Genomic DNA, 27,112 nt, shown 5'->3' on the forward strand with positions numbered 1-27,112 from the left:
AGTGCTAGTCATTATAATAAAAACGACTAACTGCCACCACCTAAAATGCAACTTTATTTGGTAGCCCAATTTAAGAGTGAGTCATAGCAGTTATGAAATTATTGAATTATAGAAATGTCAAGCTCCTGTGACCCTTTCATAAGACTTACTTTCTCTTAATATTTTTTAGTCCTTTTCTGTAATTGATGTGTTGTGCTACTGAATAATAATCACAGTGGCCGCTTTAACTGCTGAAAGGCACCTTCATTTCGGCTTAGAATAAGTGATCCCTACCTACTGGTACTGAAATGTTTTGGGAATTCCTATGGAGAAGAGAAACAACATCAACTTAGTCATGAAGATTGAATCCTCCTTTTGAAAGTCTTGTTTTATACTAGAATCTAAAAGAAATTTGGCCAGGGGTGACCCCACACTTCCTTAGCTTCAATCTGAGGTCCCAAAGGGAACTGCAGTCAACTTTAGCTATTAAGTCTTTGCATTCTACACCAATTGGAATTTGATTAATAGTAGGCATTTTCATGGAGAGGTGAGGTGATCACCTACTGAAGGAAATCTTTCCCCTTATTCCTCCTCGAAACAGAAGAACCAAGTATGATACAGGTGTAAATGAGACTGGATGTCTGGGCATGAAATAATGCCCATATTTCCAGAGACAGGTACAAATAAAAGTTTATGTAAAGTATTTCTAGAAACATCCTTTGTATAGTTAACCATTGTTGGTCTTGTTAGTTTAACTTCCCCCACATAGAATTCATTAAAGGACTTTTCCATAAGTTATTAAAAAAAAAAAATTAAGGGAAGAAGCCTGTTCTGCCCTCTCAGAGTTATCTATTTCCTGTGTGGTGCTGCCATTATTCCTGTCAATACCCAGGTAATTAATGGTACACGTGATTGAAGCTTGCTTCTTCCTGAGCTTTGTTTTCCACTTCACCCAAAAGTGCCTGTACATGGCAGAGGTCAGTGCTGATCCCAGATAAAGGGGACTTTGGTCCTTTTGTTTAATTTAGTGCCCTTCTTCCACATAGTATTCAGGACCTAGTTGACTGCTTGGCACATGATACAGCCTACTCAGCAAATATTTATTAATGACAATGGTGACTATTACCATCCATATCACTGACCATTAGGGCCTTCTGTGATTAAAAGACACCAAAATTCTTAATCATTGGTTTTATGCTTTTGTTGTTAGTGAATTAAAGGAATTATGTATATTATGAGGGTGTTCAGAAGATAGATAGTTTTAGAAACAGATTCAGGCATTTTTTTTTTTCCAATTACCTATTTAATGACCAATGTTGTATTAGGTTGATGGAGGTGAGGAGAAAGTAATAAAATAAGAAGGCATATTAGTTCACTTGACTTTACATGTTACTCTCAGGGCAGAAGAGTCATTCAATGAAAAATTGAGAAAAGCAATAATTGTTATAGTCGATCAACAATGACTTACCCCAAGATCAAATTTTCCCATAAAATTAATGAGTATTTATTAGGATCTGGTGGGGAAACCTGTATATTTTTAAATTTTCCAGGGAACATTGGTGATTTGTCTCTGGGGACATATAAGTGGTCATCACAGAAAGCTCAGCTTGAGATATAATATATTAACAATCAAAACTCTAGATTGAATAAATACCTAGGTTATAATTACCAAACACCTGGTTAAAGGAATACTGTGAGAAATATTAAAATGTAAGCAAAATATTTGTTACAACCTATTTTTGTAAGCAATGTGGAATGTGTAGACTGGATTATGGTAAAGAGGATTCATAACTGATTGAAAAAATTCCCCAAAGAATTAAAGGATTGATGTCACTTTGAAGGATCTAGGACAGAACATGATAGTCAATTTTACTGATTGTAACTAAACAGATTAAAATAGCTAAACTACAGAATAACCGTAATAATAATGATCACACATTGAATTTTACTACATGTTAGAATAGTCAGATGGTAGAATAGTATCTGGAGGGTAATCTCTACTTCCGAATTGACATATACAGCTAATTCCCTTCCCCTTTTAAGACTTTCAAGGGAAGTCTTCAGGGAGTTGAAGTTTTGTTTAGACTATTATAACAAGAATTTCAAGACTACCGCCTTGTTATAACACTTCAACAATAAAGCAAATCTACTAAGATTGCATGTAACAGGGATAAATGTAGTCTTTTCCTTCCATTAAAAAAAGATGATGTAAACTCGAGATGGGAAAGAGATGGCTCATTAGCCTCATGTGTGAGATTACTCACAAGCTTTCTGGTTGACTGTGATCTCACAGCCACTGGTAGGGGTGTGGGCAAAAACCTTCCCACCAATTTTTGAAAATTTACACGACACTCATTATCTCAAGGATAATTGCATATTTTTTTCATTTTTTAATCTTTTATTCATTTCTCACTTTATTATTATTTTCTCAGGAAGTTATTATTTCCTTTCCTTCCCTCAATGTCATTCCAATCTTCAAGGAAAATAAACCAGGTTTAGTCAATCTCAAGGTCAGGATGGATGGGATTCTGGGTCATTCTCTGGAGTTTCCTTTCTAACGTCCACCCACAGAGATAAAACCAAAGACAGGATTCTTGGCCTTTTCCCAGCAGGACAGAAAAGAAGTAGGTCTGCTGGCAAGATCCACGTGCAGGCTGTCAAGTGAGCACTTCTCTGTGAGTAATAAAGGTTAGTTATTGTTTTATTATCTAGCCCAGTGGAACTCACACTCCAGTGTGTATAGAAATTGTAAGGAAAGTTTGTTAAAATGTAGATTCCTGGATTATACCCACCTAAGAGATTGTGTTTCAGTAAGTCTACAGTAGGGCTTAGAATTCTACATTTTTAAAAATATACACCCAAGTAGGTTTAGTTGTATGTTTGCTGATTTGTTAATGTTAATTCTACGTATATTTTTGAGAAAAAAATATGCCCTAGGCACCCTTGTAGGGTACAGCAGTATCACCAAGGATATGGCAGTGAATAAGATGAACAAAGTGCATATTGTCATGGGACTTATATTCTACTATGGGGCTACAGATCAAAAAATCTCATAAATAAGTAAATAATAAATTTTCAAATAGTGACAGTGCTACAAGGAAATAAAATAGCACAGTGACAGAAAAGTAGCAGGGAGTGTATGCTATTTTAGCTAAGGGTATCTGGGATGGCTTTCCTTAGGATGTTGTATTCAAACTGAGGCTTTAATGATCAAAATGATTGTGTGCATGTGTGTCTATGTGTTTGTATGTGTGTATGCATATGTGTATAAAGATGTATATATGTATATATGCATGTATATATACATATAGTCTGAAGCATAAGATGTACAGCAAGTGCAAAGACCCTGAGGTAAGAAGAAGCTTGATAATCTTGAGTAATAGAAAGCAAGACAGGGTGGTCGGAGCAGGATTTCTCCACAGTAGAATTACTGACTTTTTAGCTAAATAATTCTTTGTTATGTGGGGCTTTCCTGAACATTGTAGGATTCCAGTAACTTCCCTGGCCTCTACCCACTAAATGCTAGTTATACCCACCTGGCTATAACAATCAAAAATATCTCCAGCCATGCCAAATGTGCACTGGGAGAAAAATTAACCCTAGTTGAGAATCACTAGGATAGAGCTCGTGGGAGACGAAAAATGGTAGGAGATGGGGTAATAGAACGTGGCTAAATCACATAAGCCATAATAATCCTTGGATTTTATTCTAAGAGATTCTGAAAATCACTGGAGGGTTTTAAGTGGGGCTGAGGGAGTGATACAATCTGATTCATGTTTTTAAAAGAATGCTTTGACGGCCGGGTAGGGAACAGAGAGGGTGGAAAGTGGAAGTTGGGACAACTGCAGTAGTCCAGTAGAGACATAATGAGCTTGAAAATATTTAGTAAGATATAAAAAAATTAAAAAAAAATATTTAGTAAGTTGACGCTGGAGTCAGAACATATACTGGAAGGCACTTTGGCAGGACTTCTGGTTGTCAACAGACCACACTTGCAGAAACAACATTCTCCACGCTTGCTGCTCAAAATGGAGCCCATGGACCAGCAGCATGGGCATCACCAGGGTAGATGCAACACCCCAGGCCCCACCCCAGACAAGCTGAATCAGAGTCTCTTTTTTAATACAATCCCCCAGGTGATTGCTATGTATGTAAAAAGCTGAGATATTCTGAGAGGAAGAGGGTCTGTTTGAGGTCACAGGGAGTCAGGGACAGTCAGAATTGGAACTCAGCCTTCCATTCCCTGGTTCCAGATCCTCCCCAGCAGCTGGCTCAGTAGGATAATATGTATCTCCTGTTAGAGTCCTTTCTCAACCAGAAATGGCAAGTTTGTCCCTTAATTCTCATAGGACAAGGAAAAGTCACCCTTCAAAAAATAAAAGATTGAAATTCCTCCAGGGAGGAAGAATGAAAGATCCATGCTATCAATTTAAAGCAAAAAAGCGTTTAAAAACCAATTACCAAGCTGTGTTGTTGTTGCTCACAGGGCTGGCATCTTTCCCCTGCTCAGAGTGTTAACATTGCAAATACAAAACAAATCCCCTGCAAAGCGATGCCAGGATTGGGGTGTGGGCAACGATGAGGAGGCTTTGAGAGCAGCCCCTGCATAGAGCGCTGTTTGGCTGCACATTCAGGAACAGGAATCTTCCAGATCACAGGCAGCAGGATTTGCAACTTGAACCATGTTTCTTTTCCCCTCCATGCAAAGAGAGATTTTGAAAAAGACTCTCAGTCTGTGCTCCCCTTGTCTCTATCATCCTCTTCTCTGGCTAGCTGACTTGCCACTCTCTCATTCTCCAGGGAGATGGACCATTTGTCAAATTCTCTTCCCCTCAAAACCTAAGTCGAGAAATAGCTACTGTCCTATTTGGCAGCTCCTGCAGAGCTAATATGCTGTGCTTATCCCAATATGTGGTCCCCATCATATCATAAATTAGAGAGCCTGCTTTGGAGGATGAGCTTGAGGGGAGAGAGGGATAAGAAAAGTGATTCAAATCCTCAAGGCTGCCTTTCATTTGACAAGATACAGATCTCTGTCTCTAAGTCTTGGAAGTGTGAGGGCAGCCTCGCCTCCTTCGTAGCTTAGCCCCGGAAGTAATTTGGGGAGCCACTTCTGCTAAGGGGGTTTTCGGATTTCCTAGAGTTAGCGAAGTTTATCAAGGGCAGGTAAACCAACCGCTGTATGAGCACAGTGGTTGGTGGGCAGGGAGATGACTATAGGCTGGATGTGAAACTGTTCCTCTCTGCAGGGGACTGGCCCCTGAAGCACACAGCTTCTGTCATTGCACAGCTGTCATCTGCCATTAGCAGGTTCCTGACAGGGACATGTGGAGTTCCCCAGTGATTCTCCAAGGCAATCGAAGCTGGGCAGTGATGCAGGTGTGTGTGTGTGTGTGTGTGTGTGTGTGTGTGTGTGTGTGTGTCTGTGTACGCTTGCGCGCGTGCGCGCACACATGTGAGCGTATGTCCGTGGGGGGGGTTGTGGAGAGAGAGAGAGAAAGAATGTGTTTGTGCTGGGAAGAGACAACAAAGAAAAAAGGAGAGGTTAAAAACCAGATTCTGAACACCCAGATATTGATACATTATAGAAGGAAGAAAGTAGGATTTGAGCCAGATCTTCCATTTTGATATCAGAGGATTTGAGGAAGTCATTTTATGCTTTTGGTCTTCCTTTTCCTTCTCCACCAACTGAGAATAGAAACAATCTATGATTTCTAGAATCTTTAGTATGTGCTGGGCCCCAGACTAGAGCACGTGTCAGTATTACCTTACTTAATCTTCACAACAACCCAGTAAGATAGGAAATATCCTTACCTTTTTTTTTTCTTTCTTTTTTGCGGGGGGAGACAAGGAAACTGAGGTATGAGAATCTGAGGTGAATTTCCTCCACAGCTCCAGATGAGGGTTATGGAGTCTAGTTTCCACCCAGGATGTTCAACTCTAGGGACCTCATTCATTATCATTGTGTCTCCTCAAATGAGGATGCATACCTCGTGCTGTATCTGGGTGGGGAAGCACGTTGAACGTGGAGTGCTGCACCAATGGTACCTATTGTTATTTAAGGAATTTGATATTAACTTATTTGTTCATGGAGTATTTGCTGAGAACCTGGTTCTATTCTATAAAGTGTCATTAGGTATAACATATGGAGAAGGGGAGTGAAAAAGGAGATATTGGCTCTTCCCTCAAGTAACTCACATTTTATCAAGTGTTAGGACAAAAAATAATGCATCTGTATAGCAGGTTCATAATCCCAGGAATCAAGGACATCCCACGTGCTCATCAAAGAAGACTGAAAACAACGGTTTACCTACCCCCTGTTCTAGCTGATGGTAAGTTCGAGTTTCAGTATTTCAAAAGTTGCACTTAATTGCAACCATGAGACCTCCTTTTATCTCTCATCCTATCACTCGCCAGGAAATTTCAAGGGAAATACTGAAAATGAGTAAATTTTAATTCTGAAGCAGGCAATATTCCCAATGTTGTAGTTTAACAGACATAGTTGAGTTACTGGATCATAATAAATGATAGTTTGCCTGGTGTTCATCAACTGGAAATGGTATCACTAGTAGGTGATTCAATGTTACATTGATAATTGATGATCACAAAGACTACCTTGAGGAAGTGCTTTGTGGATCACTTGCCAGAATACAAAAAAGGTGGGAGGGGGAAGGAGTTTCCTTCAGTATATTTTTTGTATTATATTTTATCAAAATACAACTCCTTGAATATTAGCCACCAGTAATAAAATATGTGATGATACCATTGATCAGAGCATTTCAGTTGCCCATTATGCCAAAACAAGTAATTCTATAAAGACATTTCAGTATCTTATTTTCCCCTAAAACAGTTCAAACTAATTTTACATAATTGTGTGTCTGCTTATGAATAATGGCAAGGGGTGACTCCTTGTATTAGTTTCCCATTACTGCTATAAATTTAGTGGCTTAAAACATAAGGCCATTTACGGTTCTGAAGGTAGAAAATCCAAAATGGGTCTCATGGGGCTTAAAATTGAACTGTCAACAGAGTTACACTCATTCTGGAGGCATTAGGTGAGACACTGTTTCCTTCCCTTTTTCCAGCTTCTAGAAACTGCCTGCAGTCTCTGGCCTGTGGTTCCTCCTCTATCTTCCTGCCAGCAGTGTGGTCTCTCCAAATCTCTCTGGGATTGTAACGCTTGTTTTTGTGATCATATCTTCTTCCTCACCCTGATCCTCTTGCCTTCCACCGATCAGGACCTTTGTGATTATAATGGGCTCACCCAGGTAATCCAGAATATTCTCCCCACCTCCAAAATCTTAATTTAATCACACCTGCAAAGTCCCTTTTGCCACGTAGGGTAATATAGTCACAGGTTCTGGAGATCAGAATGTGAACATCTCATGGGAACATTATTCTGTCTACCACACACCCTTAACAAGAACTCACTCACCATAATGTTCTCCTCCTTTGACTTTGCTTGTTGGCTTCCAATTTCTGGAAGCAACACTTTCTTTTCATTTATGAAGGGTAGGGTGATCCTGAAATGAAAACTACTGAAGTTCATGAGATTGAAGGAAGTAATTTCACACAGAGCCTCTACTAATATTGAGCCAAGGGGTCCAAGCTCAAGAGAAGGGCTGTACCACGTATACTTACACACCAGTGATGGGAGTTACTTAAACTTCTGTTTCTTAAAGCCTTGACTTAGGGTATTAGAACAACTTGAAGTTAGAGCATAAGAGGAAGAAGGAAAATGATGGAGAATATTTTCCTGGCGCCAGACAGTGGAGAACACAAAAGGAGATTAGGAAGGAGAAATGAGGTGGCAGAAAGCCAGGCTGAAAGAAACTTTGGCTGCCATCTGACAGGCCTTTTGAATGTGTAGGTTTGGCTGTTTGCCCAGCTATACCATGCACCCTATTTCTCTCTGCTCTTTGCTACAGAAACAGGAAAGCCTCCCTTAGAAAAAACATCCCAGTGCACCCAGAGGATAACGGAAAGTATGACTAAGGTTAGGTAAGGGACACTAGCCAAGGGCTTCAGGAGGTTACCCCTGTGTGGACAAGATGTTCAGATAGGAAGAAAGTTCATGCAGGTCGACCCAGATGGGGCTTCTGTTTCTCAGCTATAGACAAATGTCCTCTTGGCTAACCTTTTACCCTAAATTCACACTGACTGCTTGCCTCTGAATTATGTGGATTTTTTTTTTTTAACCTCAAATTTGGGTGTTTCGTAATCCCTGCTATTTGCAAAACCATTAGGGTTTAAATAGGACACCTGACAGATCTATTATAAGCAATGTTCGAAGGAACAAGATCCATCATTTCACTGTGTTCAAGCCCAGTTAAGATACGCAAAAATTCCTCTACAGCTAAAACACTGGAGTGAAGGAAAGATGAAAATGTGTCACTGTTGGCTGACTTGTTTTTTTGGGGGGAGGGGTCCTTTGTACTGCAGGGTCACTTGCAGATTGGTGCCTTTGCACAGAGACCACACTTTTCCCACTAGAAATTTCAATGGAAAAACAATAACAGTAACTATTTTTATTAAGAGCTTAACAGGTCAGGTACTGTGGGAAGTGCTTCATGAACACTGTCTCTTTAATTCCCACAACAAGAATGAGAAAGTTATATTTCCCTTCCCCCTCATTTGTGGGTCATTATGTGTCTGAAGGAAGACATTTTGCCATGGTCACACAGTTAGCAAATCATATCTAAAACTCCAAACTAGGTTGGCCTACTTCCTAATTTTATCCTCTTAGCAACAACGTGTACTTCTTTTATGTTTTTCTATAAAGATCTTGGTCTTTAGAGGCAAACTCAGAGAACTGTGCAGTATATAAAATCTGTTCTCCTCAGCTCACTTGATAATAAAGGCAAGATCTAATTACATTGAATTTGAATATGGCAGTACCTGGAGCTTCCCACACTTTGCCTTTCAAAAGTCATTTGGGTTTGTTCCACTCGAATATCATTATTCTCTAAGTTTTTTTTTTTTCTTTCCTTTGCAGAGCAGATTGTAGTAGGTTGAATGGTGGCCCCCGACAAAATTTGTCCAAATCCTAACCCCCGAGAGCCAATGAGAGTGAGTATATTTGGAAAAAAGAATCTTTGCAGAGGTATTTAATTTAAGGATCTTGAAATGAGATCATCCTGGATTTAGGATGAAACTTAAATCCAATGACTGGTGCCCTTATAAGAGAATGGAAAGGGAGAGCTGAGACACATGGACACAAAGACATGCAGGAAAAGACCATGTGAGGGCACAGGCTGAGATTGGGGGTAAGGTGTACAAGCCAAGAAAGGCCAGAAGCCGTTAGAAGCTGGAAGAGGCAAGGAAGGACCTTCTCCTTGAGCCTTCAGAGGGGGTGTTGCCCTGTTGACACCCTGACTACACTTCTGGCCTCCAGAACAATGTTAGAAATACACTGCTTTGTTTTAAGCCACTATGCTGATAATAATTTGCTGTGGCAGCCCTAGAAAACTAACACACAGATGTATTTGATGGTGCAGATATCAGAATAAAATAGAATAGAATAGTTTGATGAACATTACTAAGGAAAACTGTGTGATTTGTGACTACAACTGGGTCTTACGAATGAAGTTTTATACCTTAGTTTCTTACTGATGCAAACTGAGAAATCCCAAGGTATTGGAATATTTATTTTTAAAAACCGAAAAGGTACAATAATATCAAAGTCATACAAGTAATATAAGCAAATGTATGTATATAAATTTATAACTGTGTGAACAAACGTGTAAGTCATCTTTATATCATTTGTTGCATGTTTCATCATGTTCATTGGTTTCCTATGAAAGGCTAACAGGAGGATAAATTCTTACAAATAACCTATTAATATCTGGTAGATTTTGCTTTGACCCTCATCAAAGTCAAGAATATCCCTTGGCAATGGTCTCAGGCCCAGTTCTTAACTTGTAAATGATTGCCTCTGGGCTTGGGTTGGGAATGGGTTCTGAAGATTCACGGAATTATTCATGGATGATTGGCCAGTAGATCTGATAAAAATTGGCAATTACAAATGCAGAATGTAAACATGACTGGTAGGTAGGCATTCCACCGTTGACAATGGTAGTTCAAACTTACAAGGTTATTACTAGTGGCGGCAGAAGTAGCAGTAATAATATTAACAGTAATAATAGTAACAATAACAATAAAACAAACAAACATGTGGTGAGAAAAGACCTGAATAATCATTTTTATTTATACAAATCTCATGGAACTCACTCATAGGAGCTCCAAAGAAAGATAAGGAACAAGCTCTTTAGCCTGGAGTTTTGGTAGATAATGAGAATCTGTTTGAACTCAGAAAGGTACCACCTTAAGCAGCTGAGATCACAAATGGATTTCTGGATCTGCTAAAACAACTCTTTGCCCATCTCTGTAAGAGATTCTATTAGAATCAGGTCAGAAGCAAGATGTGGTGGTCACAGACCACCATGGTATAGCAGCCCTTCACGTCTCCTGTAGTCACCCAAGCACCCACCCCTAGATAGCCTGGTAAAATAAGATTATGGGTTACTGCTGCTGCTAGACACTTTCTTGGCAGAACCACACCATGGAGAAGAAACAGACCTGAGTAAGGAACCCCATACATTCTTTTTTTAAATCTATTTTTTCTTTTTTTTTTAATTAATTATTTTTATTAACATATAATGTATTATTTGCCCCAGGGGCACAGGTCTGTGAATTGTCAGGCTTACACATTTCACAGCACTCACTATAGCACATACCCTCCCCAGTATCCATAACCCAACCACCCTCTCCCTACCCTCCTCCCCCCAGCAACCCTCAGTTTGTTTTGTGAGATTAAGAGTCTCTTATGGTTTGTCTCCCTCCTGATCCCATACATTCGTAAAGGTTTAGCACATTAGCCTTTGCACAGCCCCTGATGTACTCTGATACCCAGTCGTTGAGTCATTGGGGACCTTAGAGTGCTTACATGTTCTGGGGGAATCACTTCTTCCAGCGACCTAACTGCCATTGGTAGAGAGTTACAGCTGCTCACACCATTAAAAAAATTTTCTTGTCAGCCTGGCCTGGGGGTGTTATAGGGATAACTGAATGGGGCATGCTTTGGGTCTCCTACTGGTTCTCTGGCATTACGGAGAAGACACCTTTCCTCTATTGACAGAACATTTAGATTCAGGGAGGGGAGCAAGTGATAGAGTGGTAATGCCATTCCCACTTGGTCTCTGGATGATGGCTGCTTATCCTGAGTTTAAGAGAGGATTTAACTCTGAGATCTTTCCAGTCTTTAAGAAATGTGACAACAGAGCCATGGCAAGTCTCAGGTGCTCAGAAGCTCAGAGAAAGACAGGTAAGCCAGGAGTCCAGGTGGTCAGCCTTGTGAGATCAGATACTAAATGGTCTGGACTGACTAGTGTTTCCCTCAAATTCTTATTTGAAGCCCTAACTTCCAATGTGATGATATTTAGAAATGGGCCCTTTGGGAAGTAATTAGGTTTTGATGAGGTCATGAGGGTGGGACCCTCATGGTGGGACTAGGGCCTTTATAATAAGAGATACCAAAGAGTCTGCTTACTCTCCTTCTCTGTGGGAAGAAGTCTGGTGAGCACATAGGGAGATGCTGGCCACCTACTAGTTAGGAAGAGAGCTCCCACCAGAAACTGACCATGTTGCCCCCTAGTCATGGACTTCTAACATCCAGAATTGTGGGAAACTAAATCTCTGTTGTTTAAGCACTCCCGGTTTATGATATTTTATTATGGCAACCTAAGATGACTAATACACTATAGTGACAGTTCAAAAAAAAACAAGTGGTCTTATTAAATTATTTTAAGTAAGTGGGCTTATAGGAGTCATTATAGGTACAGCAAGCATTGTCATCAAAATTAATTACTTGCTGGAAAATAAAAAAATATCCTCCTTTTTTCCCTTTAAGGAATGAGATGAATTCACCTATCTTCTCCCAGATGGCTACTAAAGTATGCTATCTAAATTCCAGAGTTACCCCCCAAATTGTCCATCTCTGTATCCATACCAAGTGACCCTAAGCTATGGGCAACCAGGCCCTTAGTACCATATGTTATATTGGAATGACTTTTATTCTAAGGTGTAATTCTGGAATTTATAATTTGTTGCAATTCGAAGCAATTTTCCCATGGCTGGCTCACTCACTCAATCTATCCATCCATCCATCTATATACCTATCCATCCATCTATATATCTATATATCTATCATCTATCTGCCTATCTATCTATCTATCTGATCTATCAGGTGGGAGGAATTTTTAAAAATGCAAACTATCTCCTGGATTGCTTTATGAAGACTAACTTTCAGTAACTATTTTCCTGTCTGCCTTTCAAATCCCTCATTCCCTGATCTGGATCTGTCTTCCCACAGTCAAAACAGCATAAAGCCTCAGTGACCAGGCCCCCCAAAAATTAAAAAAAAAAAAGGACTGATGTCATTCAAAGATTGACATTTCCGTTTTTATTACTAGAATACCTTGAAGAATTAGATCTGATTTGCATTGATATTTGCCAACTGAATTATTAAAGTTTTTTTTTTTTCTTTTCTTTTCCCTTCATCAGATTTTAACACTTTAGTCAACTGCAGACTAAGTCACAATTTAACACTCATGATTTCACAGAGCGTTCTGGGCTTTTGAATTGCCGAACAACTTGAGAAAAACACCTGATTTGATCCATAAAATAAAGGTAGGTGAATGAAGACATAGGAAGGAAATGGCCAGGTGCTTTTTGTAAAGGAGTCTGCTTCTCACTAATCTTTCTTACGTGACATGAGGTCATTTTACGGACATGTCTTCTGTAGGCAGAGCCACACCATTTGAGTTACCAAATGAGGTTTGTTTTGTTTTCTCAGAATTAATTGCAACCTCAGTGTACGGGGAGACTTGAAAATGAATATTCTTAGGGAAGGATGAGGGCTTTAGAAATGCATGCACATTTTAAAGGATCAAACATCATTAGACTGTAGATGGAGAAAGACAAAGTGGGGATTTCTGTGCAGTTGTTACTTCTAAACCTCTTCATCTGAAGTGATAAAAATTCTAACCACAGAGATGGGATAGTGCTTTTATATATCAAATAGTTTTAAACATACACACCACACATCCCACACCCACACAAACCAGGTCATCAAAACATTTTCTATTGATTTATTATTACACAGAAAGAATCCGTTCCTATACTCATGCTTGGTAAAAGCAGCACACCATCCTGCCTATCTCAAAAAGAAGTATTTTCAGCGTAGGGGTTCTCCAAATTTATTGTGCATCAGAATCACCTGGAGGGCTTGTTACACTACAGATCATGGGGCTTAGAGTTTCTGATTCTTGTAGATCTGGTGTTGGGGTTGGATAATTTGCAGTTCTAAAACGTTCCTAAGTGATGCTGATGCTGCTGGTTTAGGGAACTCACTCCAAGAATCACTGCTTTATACTCTTTAGAGACTTCGGTTTTACTACTTATATTGGTCAAATGGAGGACTTTATTGTCTGGCAGTTAGTCCTTTCCACTATTCAAATGGTAACAAAAAAGACTACTCTAAATAAAGTCCGTCTTTTCCCTTACAGAATCTAAGATAATAGTAATAACAACACTTGAATAATTCCTTAGTATTAATAAATCATTTTCATATACATTGTATCATGCGAGACAACACAGGAACCCTGGTAGTGAGCAGGCATTATATTCATATTTTATGGATAAAAAGCAGAGAGCTTAGAGGATTTACCCCCAAATCCCCCAAAAAGGTAAACTGTTGAGAGCAGAGACTTGAACTTGGGTTTTCTCCCTCTGGGTTCTTTCTACCAACTTACTCTTTCTCTTCATTGCTTACAGTTGTGGAGAGTCTTACACTTTTCAAACTATTTTCATTTTCATTATCTTGTTTGATGCTTCAGAGCAAGAGCATGAAGTGGGTAGGGCACATAATATTGTCTACATTTTGCAGATAAAGCCATTATGAAAGATGATGAGAAAAGTGGCTCCTGTCATTCAGGCAGTATTTCTTCATATGCTAGGCTAAATTTTCCTGCAATATTTAGCAGCATCTGATAGAGTAGGTAAAGCATGTGATGCTTTCCTTTCCAAGTGATAAATATTCAATGGCTCAGTATTGTAACCCTATCCTCACCCCTATACCATTTTTTTTTCTGGTTTCTTGGTAGAAATACATTTGGAGGGAAGGGAGAAGGGGTCAAGTTCAGGGTTACTAGTTAGTAGGAAAGTGGGGAAAGTGCTTTCATTTCTACACTTTAAGTTCTTAGGAAAGCAGCTTTTTCTGCATACGTAGAAAGACACTTCACCCCTAGTCCAGGGCTTCTCAAAGTTGAATGTGCATACTTCACCAGGGGATCTTGATAGAATGAATATAGATTCCGATTCAGTGGGTCTGGAATGGTGTCCAATAGTCTGCATTTCTATGAAGCTCCAAGCTGATGTCGACTCTGTTGCTCATCGTCCAAGCTTGACAGGCAAGGATCGATCCCATTTCTCAAAACTACAGTGATTTTTATTATTCTCTGAATCAGCTCTGAGTTTCTGGGGTGGAACAGAGAAACTAATATATAAAACACTGTAATAATATTTGGTGAATACTGTGTACGTCGTGGGACTTACCTAAGTGTTTCTCTTAGGTAAGTTCTAGGCTAGTTATATATCCTGTCTAGGCTCTGTCTAGGCTAGTTATATATCCTGCTGTCTTCCAACCTATTCTGATCTCAGGATCCAAGATGATGCTTAAAATGTGGTCCATGCACTTGCGGCACCCATATTACCACCGGTTGTTTGTTAGAAAGGCAGAATTTCAGACCCCATCCCCAACCCAGTGAATCAGAATCTGTATTTTAACAGGATCCTACAGATGGCTTTCCAGCACAATAAAGTTGAAGAAACACTCCTTTAGATCTTGCCCTCCTGTGCTTACACAGTCATCATTCTGCTAGTCTGGCTGCTCACCGGACTCACTGGGAGGCTTTACTCCCACCGAATCCTGGAATTTCACTGGAAGAGACGTTTTATGTGTGGGCTGAGCCAGGGAATCTGTATTTTTAAAAAATTTCTTTTTCCAGTTAATTCTGATGGTCAGTCAGATTTGGAAATCCTGTTGATTTTCTAATAGTGGAGATGAAAATTATGCTACAGGTGGCTGCTCCTGTAATAGATTGTTTATAACAGTGAATCATAGGGGGTTTTATAAAACTTACAGCCCTGCTGTGGAGGATCCTTTTTCAGGTTGACTCGACCTATTCTTTACTATTCCATACTGTGAAAACCAGGGTAGACCTGAACTCCTGTCACCAAACTCCCAGCCACCATTATAGCACTAGTTATCTATATCTATAGCTGTATCCATATCTATAATATGTAATATATAATAAGGACTAGTTCATTATGTATATATAATGTGTATATATATATATACACACACACACACACACACATTCTGTTCTTAAAATCTAAACTGTAGGCAGTTTCTAACACAGAGTCTGACTTTTGTCTGGAATAAATAATTCGCTAATTCATTCAATAAGTATTTATTGAGTATTTACTGTGCCAGGCACTATAATGAGAACTAAGGATATGCAGGGGTCTGATTTCATGAGGAAAATAGTAAGAAAGTAAACAAATGTTTAAGACAATTGCTCTGTGATAACTGTTTAGAAGGAAATGAACAATTGCTAATAATAATTGGGTGATATAGAGACTATTTGAAGATCTGATACAAAAATGTGAAGATTTCAGAGCATTCTATGGAGCCTAGTGAATAACAAGATTTAGAACCAGATCCGAACATCAAGGCAACATGAGGAGAAAGGATGGGAATAGGGCTTAGATAGAGAACTTTCTTGAAATTTCTAAAACCTTCTCACTAAGAAATTAATAAAACTATTAGATAGCTTTAGTTCTATAATTCTGTTGTATTCTTTGAAGTTCGTTTTCCATTCATTCATGCTTTAATCACTTATTAAGTGTACTTAGTTTACACTTCATGCTGTGAGTTCTCAATAATACTATTTTTAAAAAGCCCTTACCTAAATAACTCAATTAATTGATTGACTAATTGGCTGAATACAATGTTCTGAGAATATCCATATGAGTTGGACATAGTTTCTGCATTTTTACAGATCTTACAATCTAGAGATTATACATAATTAAAATGTAATTTTGTTAGTTCTATTATATGGCTTCTTGGAGAAAGTGTCATTTTGAAGATCTTGTAAGAAGTTGTGCTGGCAAAATGATGATATAGATGAGATGAAAATCATGTTTTAGGACAAAAGACCAGGATGTGTGAACAAGGCATATTCTTGAAAAAGTAGTATAATTTACTTAATGCATTAAGCAGAGTGTTAGGGAGAAAAAGTTGAATGAAGGGCTTTAAGGCCATGTTAAGTAGTTTGAACTTTATCCCAAAGCATTGGAAAATTAGGAAATCAGTCAGGGTTTGACCAACTTTATACTAAGAAATAGTGTTTTTGTAGGAGGGGGAAATATCTAGTAGCAAGGGGTTCAACTGGAGAACTGAAGTATAGGTAAGAAAATGTTGGTGTAGCTACACTGTGACAATGGGGAAGAGGAACAGATTGATGGCCCATGAAGATGCAGAATCAAGACAATGTGTCAGATGAATTTTTGCTGGGGAAAAGAAAGCAAAAGAGGCTAGGATCACTCTCAAGTTTCTGGCTTAGACAATTTGTATCTACTCTGTTCACAATCTCTTGGAACTTGTCCTCTAACCACTTTGCTTCTGACCACCTTGGGTAAAATGCTTTGATTCAGGGGCCCAGAATTTCCCCTCTTAGCAAGGATCTAAATCAGTCTTACTCTGACATCTCCTGAGGGGTCATAAGATAGCCCCTAGCTGATATCCACAGTCGAGATTCCAAAGTTAATTGTGGGTGGTCCACAAAATTATACACCCTACCCTGACTTTCTCTTGTGTAAGTAAACCTTATCAAACGCAATGTGAGTCCTATTGTCTCCTCTTCCATAGCAGTTTGTTTGGCTCATGGAAAATCCACCTGCACTTGTCTTGATGAATTTCACTGTACTAATATCTGCCCCTTTCAAAAATTCTATGATTACTTTGATCTTTTTAATATGCTTCTTTGAAAAAGCTCTATAATTTACCATTTTCTTTTTGTTTTGTTTTTATGATGCAGCTTCTCTGTTCCTGTTCAATGGATTTCTCCCAAACACTGCTGAACTTTCATTGTTGTTGTTGTTGTTTTGGCATAATCATCACCTAGAATACCAATTTATAGATTTTACATAGCTACAGTAAATATACAGCCAGTTATACAGCCTGTTATACAGCCAGACTCCGAGAAACTTTCCCATAGAGGAATGAACACATTGATAAAGCATGCTAGAAAATCTTGCCCTAATAAGATGTTGTCATGCACTTTCGAAGAAAGGAATGCCTTAAATGGGTATATTTATGCAAATATAATGTAAGACAATATGAGACATAAAATATTAAGACTTGTTTTGATGAGAGAGCATTTTTAAAAATCTCCCTGGTTGTTGTGTTGGGATGGATAAAGACAACATTAGGTTGTTTTCAATTAAATTATCAGTGTCCCTCCAAGTTATCACTGTATAAAGGTGATATATGGATAACTAATAATTAATTAAAATAAATAAAAATAGTATCAATACTATCTGACACAATATGTATTAAGAACTTTACCTTAATTCTCATGATAACTTTTGACAAATTCTATTTTTATATCTATTAAATTATAAAACATAGACTATTTGGAATAATGGCAACAAATATTTGAAGTGGTAAGATTCTGGGAGATGTGAACTCTGTAATTCATGTGCAAAGTTTATAATTAAGCCATATTGTCCCTTCTTGACCTATGCTTCCAAAATGTCCTAGAGCACCCAAGTCCAAGCTAGTCCCCCAAGGACACATCTTAGGTGGTTCATTTCTCCTCAGGATGAGTACTCTGGCCATCTGATGACAAATCTGGATAGGATAAGAGTGGGGTGCTGAGGTGGCAGGAAAGCATTTGTCCAACATTATGTGAATGGCCAGCACATCTGGTTGTGGAGCCTTTCCGTGGCTCAAATGTTGCTGGTGTCACTTATTGGGAGTCTCTCCAGGATTTTAAGGTTTGGAGACCAATGATCATGTGGTTAAATTTTATCGTGTTCATTTTCTATATTACCCAATTGTTTTAATAATAAGGCTACTGGAAGGGAATTTGTATTTACTTGATTAAGCTATTATGGAATGACCTGTATGGGAAAAGAATACGTTTCTGACCTAAATTTAAGATATCCACACACATAAAGAACTGCCTATATGCCTGCCACACTGGGAACATGTACGTATCCCAGTATGTATTATGATATATACACTAGTATATGCTATTTTGTATATTTAAAACCAATCCACAAGTAAGGCACTAAAAAGAAAATATAGCAAGATTTCTCTTTATTTTTCCACTCTTTGAAAGGGAAAACAGGAGTATTTTTAAAAGTAAAAAGAAATAATAATATGTGTTTAAAGAATAAAGTATATTAAAAAAAAAACCCACTAACATCATGGTTTCACACAAAGATGCTTGCCTGTATTCTTAAATGTATCATTATATATGCTCTCTTCTCTGCCTAGGATACTTTTCACTCTCTTCTTTTCTTGGCCTGGTCATATTCATCCTTAAGGTCTCAGCATAAGCTCCCCTCAGGGGAGCTTTGCTGGCCTTGCAGATTTTGCTATATGGCCCTATTTTATGGTCTTATTGAATGCTATAATTTTTCTTTATGCTGTATAAATCTAATTAAGTGGTTATTCATGCGATTATTAGTTCAATGCTCTGCTTTCTTGTTGAACTATAAACTCCATTCATGCAGGGACCATGTCTATCTTTCTTTTCATTTTGTTCTTTAACAAAGGGAGCTTTTATGAATATATATATATATATTTTTTGGCCAAAAGAACAAATTGTGAGATGGAGATAAAGATTAATCTGAATATTATTCTGTATTGGTGAATAACATATTTTAAAAATAATATACAAGTAAGATATTGAAAAGGAAATAGAGCAAGATTTTTTATTTTTCTGATTTTTGTAAAGGGAAAATGGAATTTTTCTCAGATGCAAGAAACAAATGAAAGCAATCAACATAAAAGGTTGAATCATTATTCTCACTTAAATTATTGCTATATGGTCAAGAGCCTTTATCTGTGAAGTCACCAGTTTGATTCTTCCACATCTATATATGACAAAGATTAACTCAAAGAACCTTCTGGAATGTCCATACAAGAAAACCCTAGAGAAAGAATATCCTCAAGCTTGAACTGCAGATCATATGTTCTCTGTGTGAAATACAAAGTCATACTAATTCTAACATGCTAACTAAAAAGAGCTGATATTAGTTACTTGCAACACATACCTCTGGAAATCAACTTAAAGAAATGAGTTTCATTTAACATTATATATTTTTCCTGAACTGATGAGGATAGAGTCTAGGCTATATATATTAATGATTGATTAGTCTATAATATTAGAAGAAAGACAGAAAGGGCTAGGGCATTCATGGAATTCAAGAATATCATCAGGCAAGGATTCATATTTGGAAAAGAACTGAAAGGGAAACTCTGACCAAATGATTAAAACCCAATATCCAATGAGAAATGGGATTCCAAACACCCTGCAGTCCTCTTAGCTCCTTCCAGAACAATGTTTTCCCACCTACCCTATTAAAACACAAAATATTTCTCAAGCGATATTTTTATATTCCATATTGATGTCAAATCTAGCTTTTTCTCTGGACAAGAGAATTTTACAGTACCTCCTAAGTTGTTCTCAGCCCACAGGGCTAAGTCCTCACTGTGCCCAAGTTTTTCGGGTACAGAAAGCTACTGACGAGGCAAAAAACCTTTGTAGAAATGAAATGCATAGAAACTCCTTCTGTAACCCTGGGCAATCCTGATACCACGTGAGACACAATTGAGAAAGGGACTTCCTCTGGAATGTGAAAAGAGAGATGGAGAAACAAAGTTAAATGAAGATGGGAGCAGCATTGCTCACAGAAGGGAGATCAAACACTCCATAGAAAATACATGTTACGGTGCAATTGCCCTCTGGGAGTTACAGGATTATGAAAGTCTAACTTAATTAAGGGAGAAAATAGGTCACATTTAACAACGACATACGTGACATATCATTTTGATTATGCAGAATAACTGGAGAGAAGAGAAAAATTAAGAAATCAGAAATATAAGAAAAGAAACCATGGAATTCATCAACCTCTTTTCCTCCTTCTATATCAGGTGTATGTACACACGAAAAGATTTACCATTCTTAAAACTTCCCTCCTTAAAAACTCTTGGAGTATATTTGAAAAATAAATCTCAATTGTTGAAATAAAGAGAAACAACCAAATTAAAAAAAAAAACTAAATCAAGAGATAATAAATATTCTTCTTCTCATAAAAATACACCTTGCACCCTCTTTCTTTTCTCCCCCTTGTGTTATCAAATGACAGGTAATCAGGTATGTGTGAACCCTGCATAGAATCTTCCCCCTTTCATGGCTCAATGCCCCTGTGGGGTCGAGCTAATTACAGGTACATTTCCTCGGCAAGGCAGTCACACTCTATACTGTTGAAGGTACAATTAATAATTGAACAAAGCTCGCTGGATATTTTTGCTCACATGGCCATGGTTTGCAAGCAGTTCTGCTGTCACACAGGGAGCAGAGTCTCTTCCTTGAGTGCCTCCAAGGAAGGTTTCATGTTATAGACTGAAAAGGATCACTGCCTGTTTCCAAATTTGGAAAAGAAGGGAAAAAATCCACGTAAAACAAAAAAAAAAACACAAAAAACAAAAAACAAAAAAACAAAAAAACCTCAAAACCCCCACGATAAACCTAGTTTCCCTTATAGAACAGTAAAGGCAATTTTTTTCTCCTGTTACCAGGAATGTGATTATGATCAGGTGGTTATTTAGGTCAGATGTGAAAGAGATGAAAGAGTGGGCCTGGGAATTAATAACATTTGGAGGGGAAATTGGAGTTTGCCCTTGAGTTTGTGAATGCAGCATGGAGCTAGTTTTGCATGTGACAGAATAGAATTTGACCTACAGTGAGGGCCTAGATAAAGGAATATAGAAGAATAAAGTTATTTCCCTTGAGATGTATTTAGGAACTTAAGGGACACTATCCTCAGAGCCTCATGGGGTCATAGGTGAGTGCAGAAAATCCTTGCCTGTGCCCCAAGCCATAGTCTTGAGCAACGGTCTGCAAACATTTTTAAGGGGCCAGATACAAAATATTTTAGGCCTTGTGAGCCAAGACATCTTCATTGTAACTACTAAATTCTCCTGTTTTAGAACAAAAGCACCCATAGACAACACGAAAATAAATATGTTTATGTTTCAATAAAACTTTATTTATGGACCCTCAAATATGAATGTTAACTTTTTGCATGTCAAAAAATGAAATTCTTCTTTTGATATTTTCCAACCACACAGTCATTTAGAAATCACTTTTAGCTTATATGCAGTACAAAAGTGGGACAAGCAGTATTTGGCCCACACACTGTAGTTTGCAGAACCCTGGCCTTACTATTGGAAATCCCTCTGAGTACACTGATTTTTCAAGTTGATTTTGAAGTGTCTAGCATTCTCTGAATGTATGTAAATGTTACCTTTATTCTGGAAGATATGGTCTATTGCTGACTTTAAAACGCCATGGATACCAGGTTAGTCAGGATTCAAATCAGACATTCACTATTATTAAAGAGTTTACTAGAGTTAGCTGTGAAGATGTACTCTTCCAGAGTCCAGCCTGGAAAACTCTTGAAACTCTGATTCTATCTCATTATTTTTCTGAACCCAAAGGATAAAAAGCATGTATCTTTGGGTTCAGGTCATGAATAACATTTCCCCCTGAAAATAAAAAAAATAATAATAATAATTTTTAAAAACCCAACTGCTTAATAGTTAATAGTATTGGTTAGTATACCAAAAGAAAGTCTTTTTATCAATTTAATTCATTCCTTGTTTATAAGTTGAATATAATCTATCTTTCTCCCTTCTTCCCTTCTTCTCTCTACCACTTGCTCCACAAAAAGAAATAAGAGGTTATAATATATTTATATAGATGTTTAAATTAATTAGAAAAGGTGAGACAATATAAAAAATAATGGTAAGAAAACAAGAGGAAAGCAAAAGCATAGTCTCTTTATGAATTTGATGCCATAAAATCCCAGGTTTTGTTTAAAATCCATTTTATTAACGTGTGCTTTATAAATGATTTCCTATATTCTTTTATAAATGGGCAATAAATTTGGCTCTAAGGTTAGTAATAGTCAATTCCATGGACTCATAATCATTTGTAAAAATTCACTTGAGTTTATGCATAAAAAACAAACCACTGAGTAAAAAAGGGCACTAGAAATACTGAAAACAAAGGGGAATTTCCTCAAAGGGCATTTTCAAAAGGAAACTGGAATAAAATTAATAATCTCTCAAAACAACATTATAGTAAATGAAATGATTTTAAAAGATATTTTTATAACATCTTTAAATATGGGCCAATAGCTTTTATACCAAATAGTCATTCAGTAAAAACGATCCTACACTGGAAAGGAATAGGTGGTATGGGATTGGGGGATAATATAATTCCACCCAGGCAGAATGTGTGCTGGATGTTTAATTTAACCCATGGGAAAGGTGTGTGATATCCAGAGATTCACACTTCAGACAACCTTCCATATGCATTTTTTTCCATGTGAAGTATAAAATGGCTCTGAGAGGAAATGAATTTGAGGTTGATCTTCTAAATAAGTGCCTCATTTATTGCTTTTATATACTGTCAATAAATGACAAGTTGCATGCATTAACAATTAGGATGGGTTCTGAGTGACACTCTCTTAAGAAAGTAGAATGCTTTAATAAGAGTAGTGGCCAAAATGAGAGACCATTCCATAGGCTGGTCCAAAATCAACTGAAAAATTAATTTGAGAGCTAGCATGACCTGAAGGCCCCTATTCTCAACCATGAAATACAGATTTTAAAGATGCTTTAAGAAAACACTACCCTGGTTTTTTAGAAATACCCCAGGATAGCTTTCATGTATGTCTCACTTTGCACAACAATTTTGTATGGTGTTCATTCCAAATTGACTATATGGTGTTAACCAAATCTCTAAATCCTTTTATAAGGTAATTTTAATATTAGATATAAATCAATTAAAAATTGAGGGCTATCTACCAAAATAAATTACATTTTATAAGAGTAATTGATCCATAGCCCCTCTTTCTGAGAAATCAAATAAATAGCAGGCCCTTTTCTACAAAGACTGTGTCATTTGTAAAAGCATGGTGTTGCTTATAAGAAAATGTAATCTGTAGAGCAGGTGAGTATGTAGGAAATTGGCCCAAGTAATTTGATAGAATATTTAAGTGAAGGTCAAAAAGCATCAGGGCCTGAGAATTTAGTTATGGTGACAGTGCTGAGAAGGGGGAGGGCAGGATGCAGAAGACCTTTCTGGAAAAAGTTTTTCTGACTTTTACTGAATTTGCATCAATAGTTAAGGACCCAACATGAGCTCATGCAGCTTAGTCCATGCCTGATGCCCCCCCCACCAACAGAGCCAGATGCCAAGGACAAGACATTAGAAGTCACTAACAATTTTGCATTATACCTGAAAGTTTCTTCACAAGGTGTGACATATTAGGAAACTATAGTTAAAAAGCAAAGCAAAACAAACAAACAAATACAAAGAGCTAGGTAAATTTAATTCATTTAACATATTGCCCCAAGACTTGCTCAAGCACAAAACTGTCATAGATTTTAGACATAATACTAGGTCATTTAATGCATTTAACTCTTCTATATTTGTCACCTGGAAGTGATGTTCTATTGAAAATGAAGTAAGAAATGGTTGTGCATTTTATAAGATGAACACATTGGCAAAGACCAGGGAGGACCAAAGTAAGTCTTATGTTGCAGTTGTATTAGTGTTTTAATAACCAAATACATGCTTGTCTTTCTGATCCAATGGAACCTCAGAAGCATGAGGATATCTTAAATGATATGTAGTATTTTGAAGAGTAGATGGTTGCTTACCAGTTGGCGTAAGGTGTCTCCAGGTGATCACAGGTTCAGGACGGCCATTGGCCATGCAGACCAGGGTTACATTGCTGCCCTCATTCACAGTGACATCTGAAGAGATGTTGGAGATCTTTGGTGGAACTGTAAAGACAGAAGCAAATGGAACATGTAGCCATGCATGTAAAACCAGCTTTGCAGCATTGGTCCATGCCATTGGAAATAGCAAATCTGAGCTAAATGCTTTTATGACTTAAACCATTTGAAGTTTTGTGTTAAGAAGCCAGGCTGCTTTAAGACACCCTTACCGACTTGGCAGATGAAAAGCATGGGTCTTACTATAAGGAGAATCTCTCCAATAAGACCAGGTAGTGTAGGAAGTTCACAGAGGAGTATAATGAAAGTGTCTTAGCTCTTTTCTCATTAGAACAGACCTTATCTGGATATTTGAGAGCATGCACATTTAAACATATTAATAAATTTTTCTTATCACTACATGGCATTTGTATTTATTTTCCTATGTATATAAAATGAATATTGTCCAATGTTTTCTCCAAATGTCAGGGAAAAAAAAAACAACAACACTGTTATTTAGTATGAGTTGCATATTTGTGTACTTAAGATGTGGTAATACTTGTTTACTAATAATCTAGCCACATAAGGCAACCATCAGGGAATCCTAATAGAAAGTCTCTAAATATCACCTTGCTATGTGACAGATTGGATGACACAATTTAGAGCCTAAAAACTGAATTAATAAGGCCTATGTCACAGACATTACAAAAATAATATTACTCCTAATGCTTTAACCACTACGATTATTTTTAAAAATATTTATTTATTTATTTATTTGAGAGAGAGGGAGTGAGTGCAGGAGCAGGGAAAGGGACAGAAAGAGGGGGAGGGGGAGGAGCAGAGAGAATCTCAAGCAGACTTTCCACTGAGGAGGAAGCCCCCTGTGGGGCTCAATCTTATGACCCTGAGATCATGACCTGAGCCAAAACCAAGAGTTGGTCGCTTAACCTACTGAGCCACCTGGGTGCCCCTTACTGCCACTATTATTAACAATTTAATAAGGGCTAACTTTAGACACTTACTATATGTAAGGTCCTACGTAGAGTACTTTATAAGTATTATATCAGTAACTCCTTATTACAAAGAAATGATATCCTATGAGGATTTATTTACAAGTGGGAATCTGAGGTATAGATGGAGCTACGCGAGAGGCAGAAAAGAGATTCAAATCTAAGGAGACTCCGGGGCCCACACTCTTCAGCAATACTTGAATGAAACTTCATCTTCACAATCCAGGATACCAGATGGCTGAAAATGATGGAAATTACTTTTTGGTGGTGTGAGAAATGAGTCCCTGAGGGCTAGCTGTACCGCCGCCTGACTTCCTTCATTAGAGTTCAGGATGGCAACATTAGGTCTCATATTGGTAGGCTTAAGTGGAAAGTGAATTACTCACAAATTTCATTACAGAGGTTATGCACTGATTACAAATAGCAGAGTTTATGGTTTGACTGTGATTTTCCTTTTTTTTTTTTTTTTTTTTTTTGGTTTTAGATTTTAGTTGCTTAAGCTGTTCCTGAGCAAGTATGTATCAGGGGGAGAGAGGTGAACAAGACAGCATAAAGGAGTTCAATAATAAAAGACTTATTTTTTTTTTCTCATTCTTTCTGCCCTGTAGTGACAAGTAACATGGGAACTTTTTTTGCCTGTAGAGACAGCTGTCTGACAACCATGTGATCCCTGAAGATCTCTGTTAGGAGACACGGATGGTACTTGGGCAACTGACCAGGTCAGAGTGGAGGAAGGAGGAAGTGAGAGAAGGACTCTTGACAGTAGCATTTCTCTTACAATGACATCTTACAGAGCTTGTGGGTAGAAACCAGTAATTCTAAATCAAACCCAATGGCAGAAATGGAATGTGGATGAGTCCTGTTATTTAGTGGTATCTATCTATAGGGTTTCTAGTTCCCTTTTATCTACTGGGGTTATGGGTCTTTTTCTCATTTTCGCACACTGACTTGCAATATATCCTCCCAGGTTTTTACATTGAGGACCTAAAAAGTTATACCCATTTTTTAAGGAAGAAGATGAGGCACAGAGAGAAATAATGGCTTGTCAAGGGCAATCCCATCATGAAATATGGCTGGGCTTAGAATTCAGGGTTCCTGAATGTCCAGTTGTTTTGTTGTTTAATATTCATCATTTTTAATTCCTAGCTTAAATAAGCCAGTGTTCTGAACATCTCCAAAAAACTACAATAAAATAAAAATCTACGGTCGCGTTCAAGAATAAGATTTAGACATCTTAGGCATCTTCCTCAATAATCTAAAATCTGCAACAGGAAACTATATAATAATTTTAAGAGCTCATATTACTCAGTTTGTAGTTAATTCTGAATTGCAAGACAGGCCACAGAATACAAAGGAGAAATACAGATGTGTTTGGACTTAAAAAAATGTGTACAGGGGGAGACTTTGTATTTCTAATATGAAAATATGCAAATTTGCAAAACAGAAAGGACCTCTGGTGTTCAAGTTCCCAGTGAATTATTACGTATGATAAAATTTAGTCATAATTACCTCTTTTTATAAGAGGAATATATATCTAATGACTTTCCTTTTGTGTGTCATGCAAGTTGAACCACTTGTTCAGTGTTACATACACAGGTGATGATAAAATTAAGAATAAAACAGAATAACTGAATGCAAGGCTATGCACTCCATATGAAACCATATTGTTTCTTTTAAGGACAATATACCTAGGTCCTGGATCTCAGATACTAGAGATTCAGTGTTTGTGTTCAACAGTCAGAAATTTACTCATGGAGACATTATATTTCACCCTCCTCTGGGTCAATACTTTCATTCCATTGTCTATCTTCTACATCCTTATACTTTGTACCAGTTTATTCCTACAACATTTATATCTGATGCAGTCATTTGTTCTAAAAATAAATCCTTCCCTAACTTCCATGTTATCCTCTTACTTTCAAACTCTTTGTTTCCAAATTTCTTGAAGGAATTGTTCTACGTCACATCTTTCATTCAC

At 37.6% G+C, this 27,112-nt stretch overlaps 1 protein-coding gene across 3 annotated transcripts in view; it reads right to left on the reverse strand.

Annotated features, from left to right (window-relative positions):
* Positions 1-27,112, reverse strand: part of LSAMP (limbic system associated membrane protein) — a 671,549-nt gene that overhangs the window by 214,433 nt on the left and 430,004 nt on the right. For all 3 annotated transcript variants that reach the window (XM_047725483.1, XM_047725492.1, XM_047725497.1), the window contains exon 3: positions 24,068-24,193. In XM_047725483.1, coding sequence (XP_047581439.1) covers positions 24,068-24,193 — 126 coding nt within the window. The remainder of the gene's footprint in view (positions 1-24,067; positions 24,194-27,112) is intronic.

This window comes from Lutra lutra, chromosome 1, assembly GCF_902655055.1.
Source record: "Lutra lutra chromosome 1, mLutLut1.2, whole genome shotgun sequence".
Classification (NCBI taxonomy): domain Eukaryota; kingdom Metazoa; phylum Chordata; class Mammalia; order Carnivora; family Mustelidae; genus Lutra; species Lutra lutra.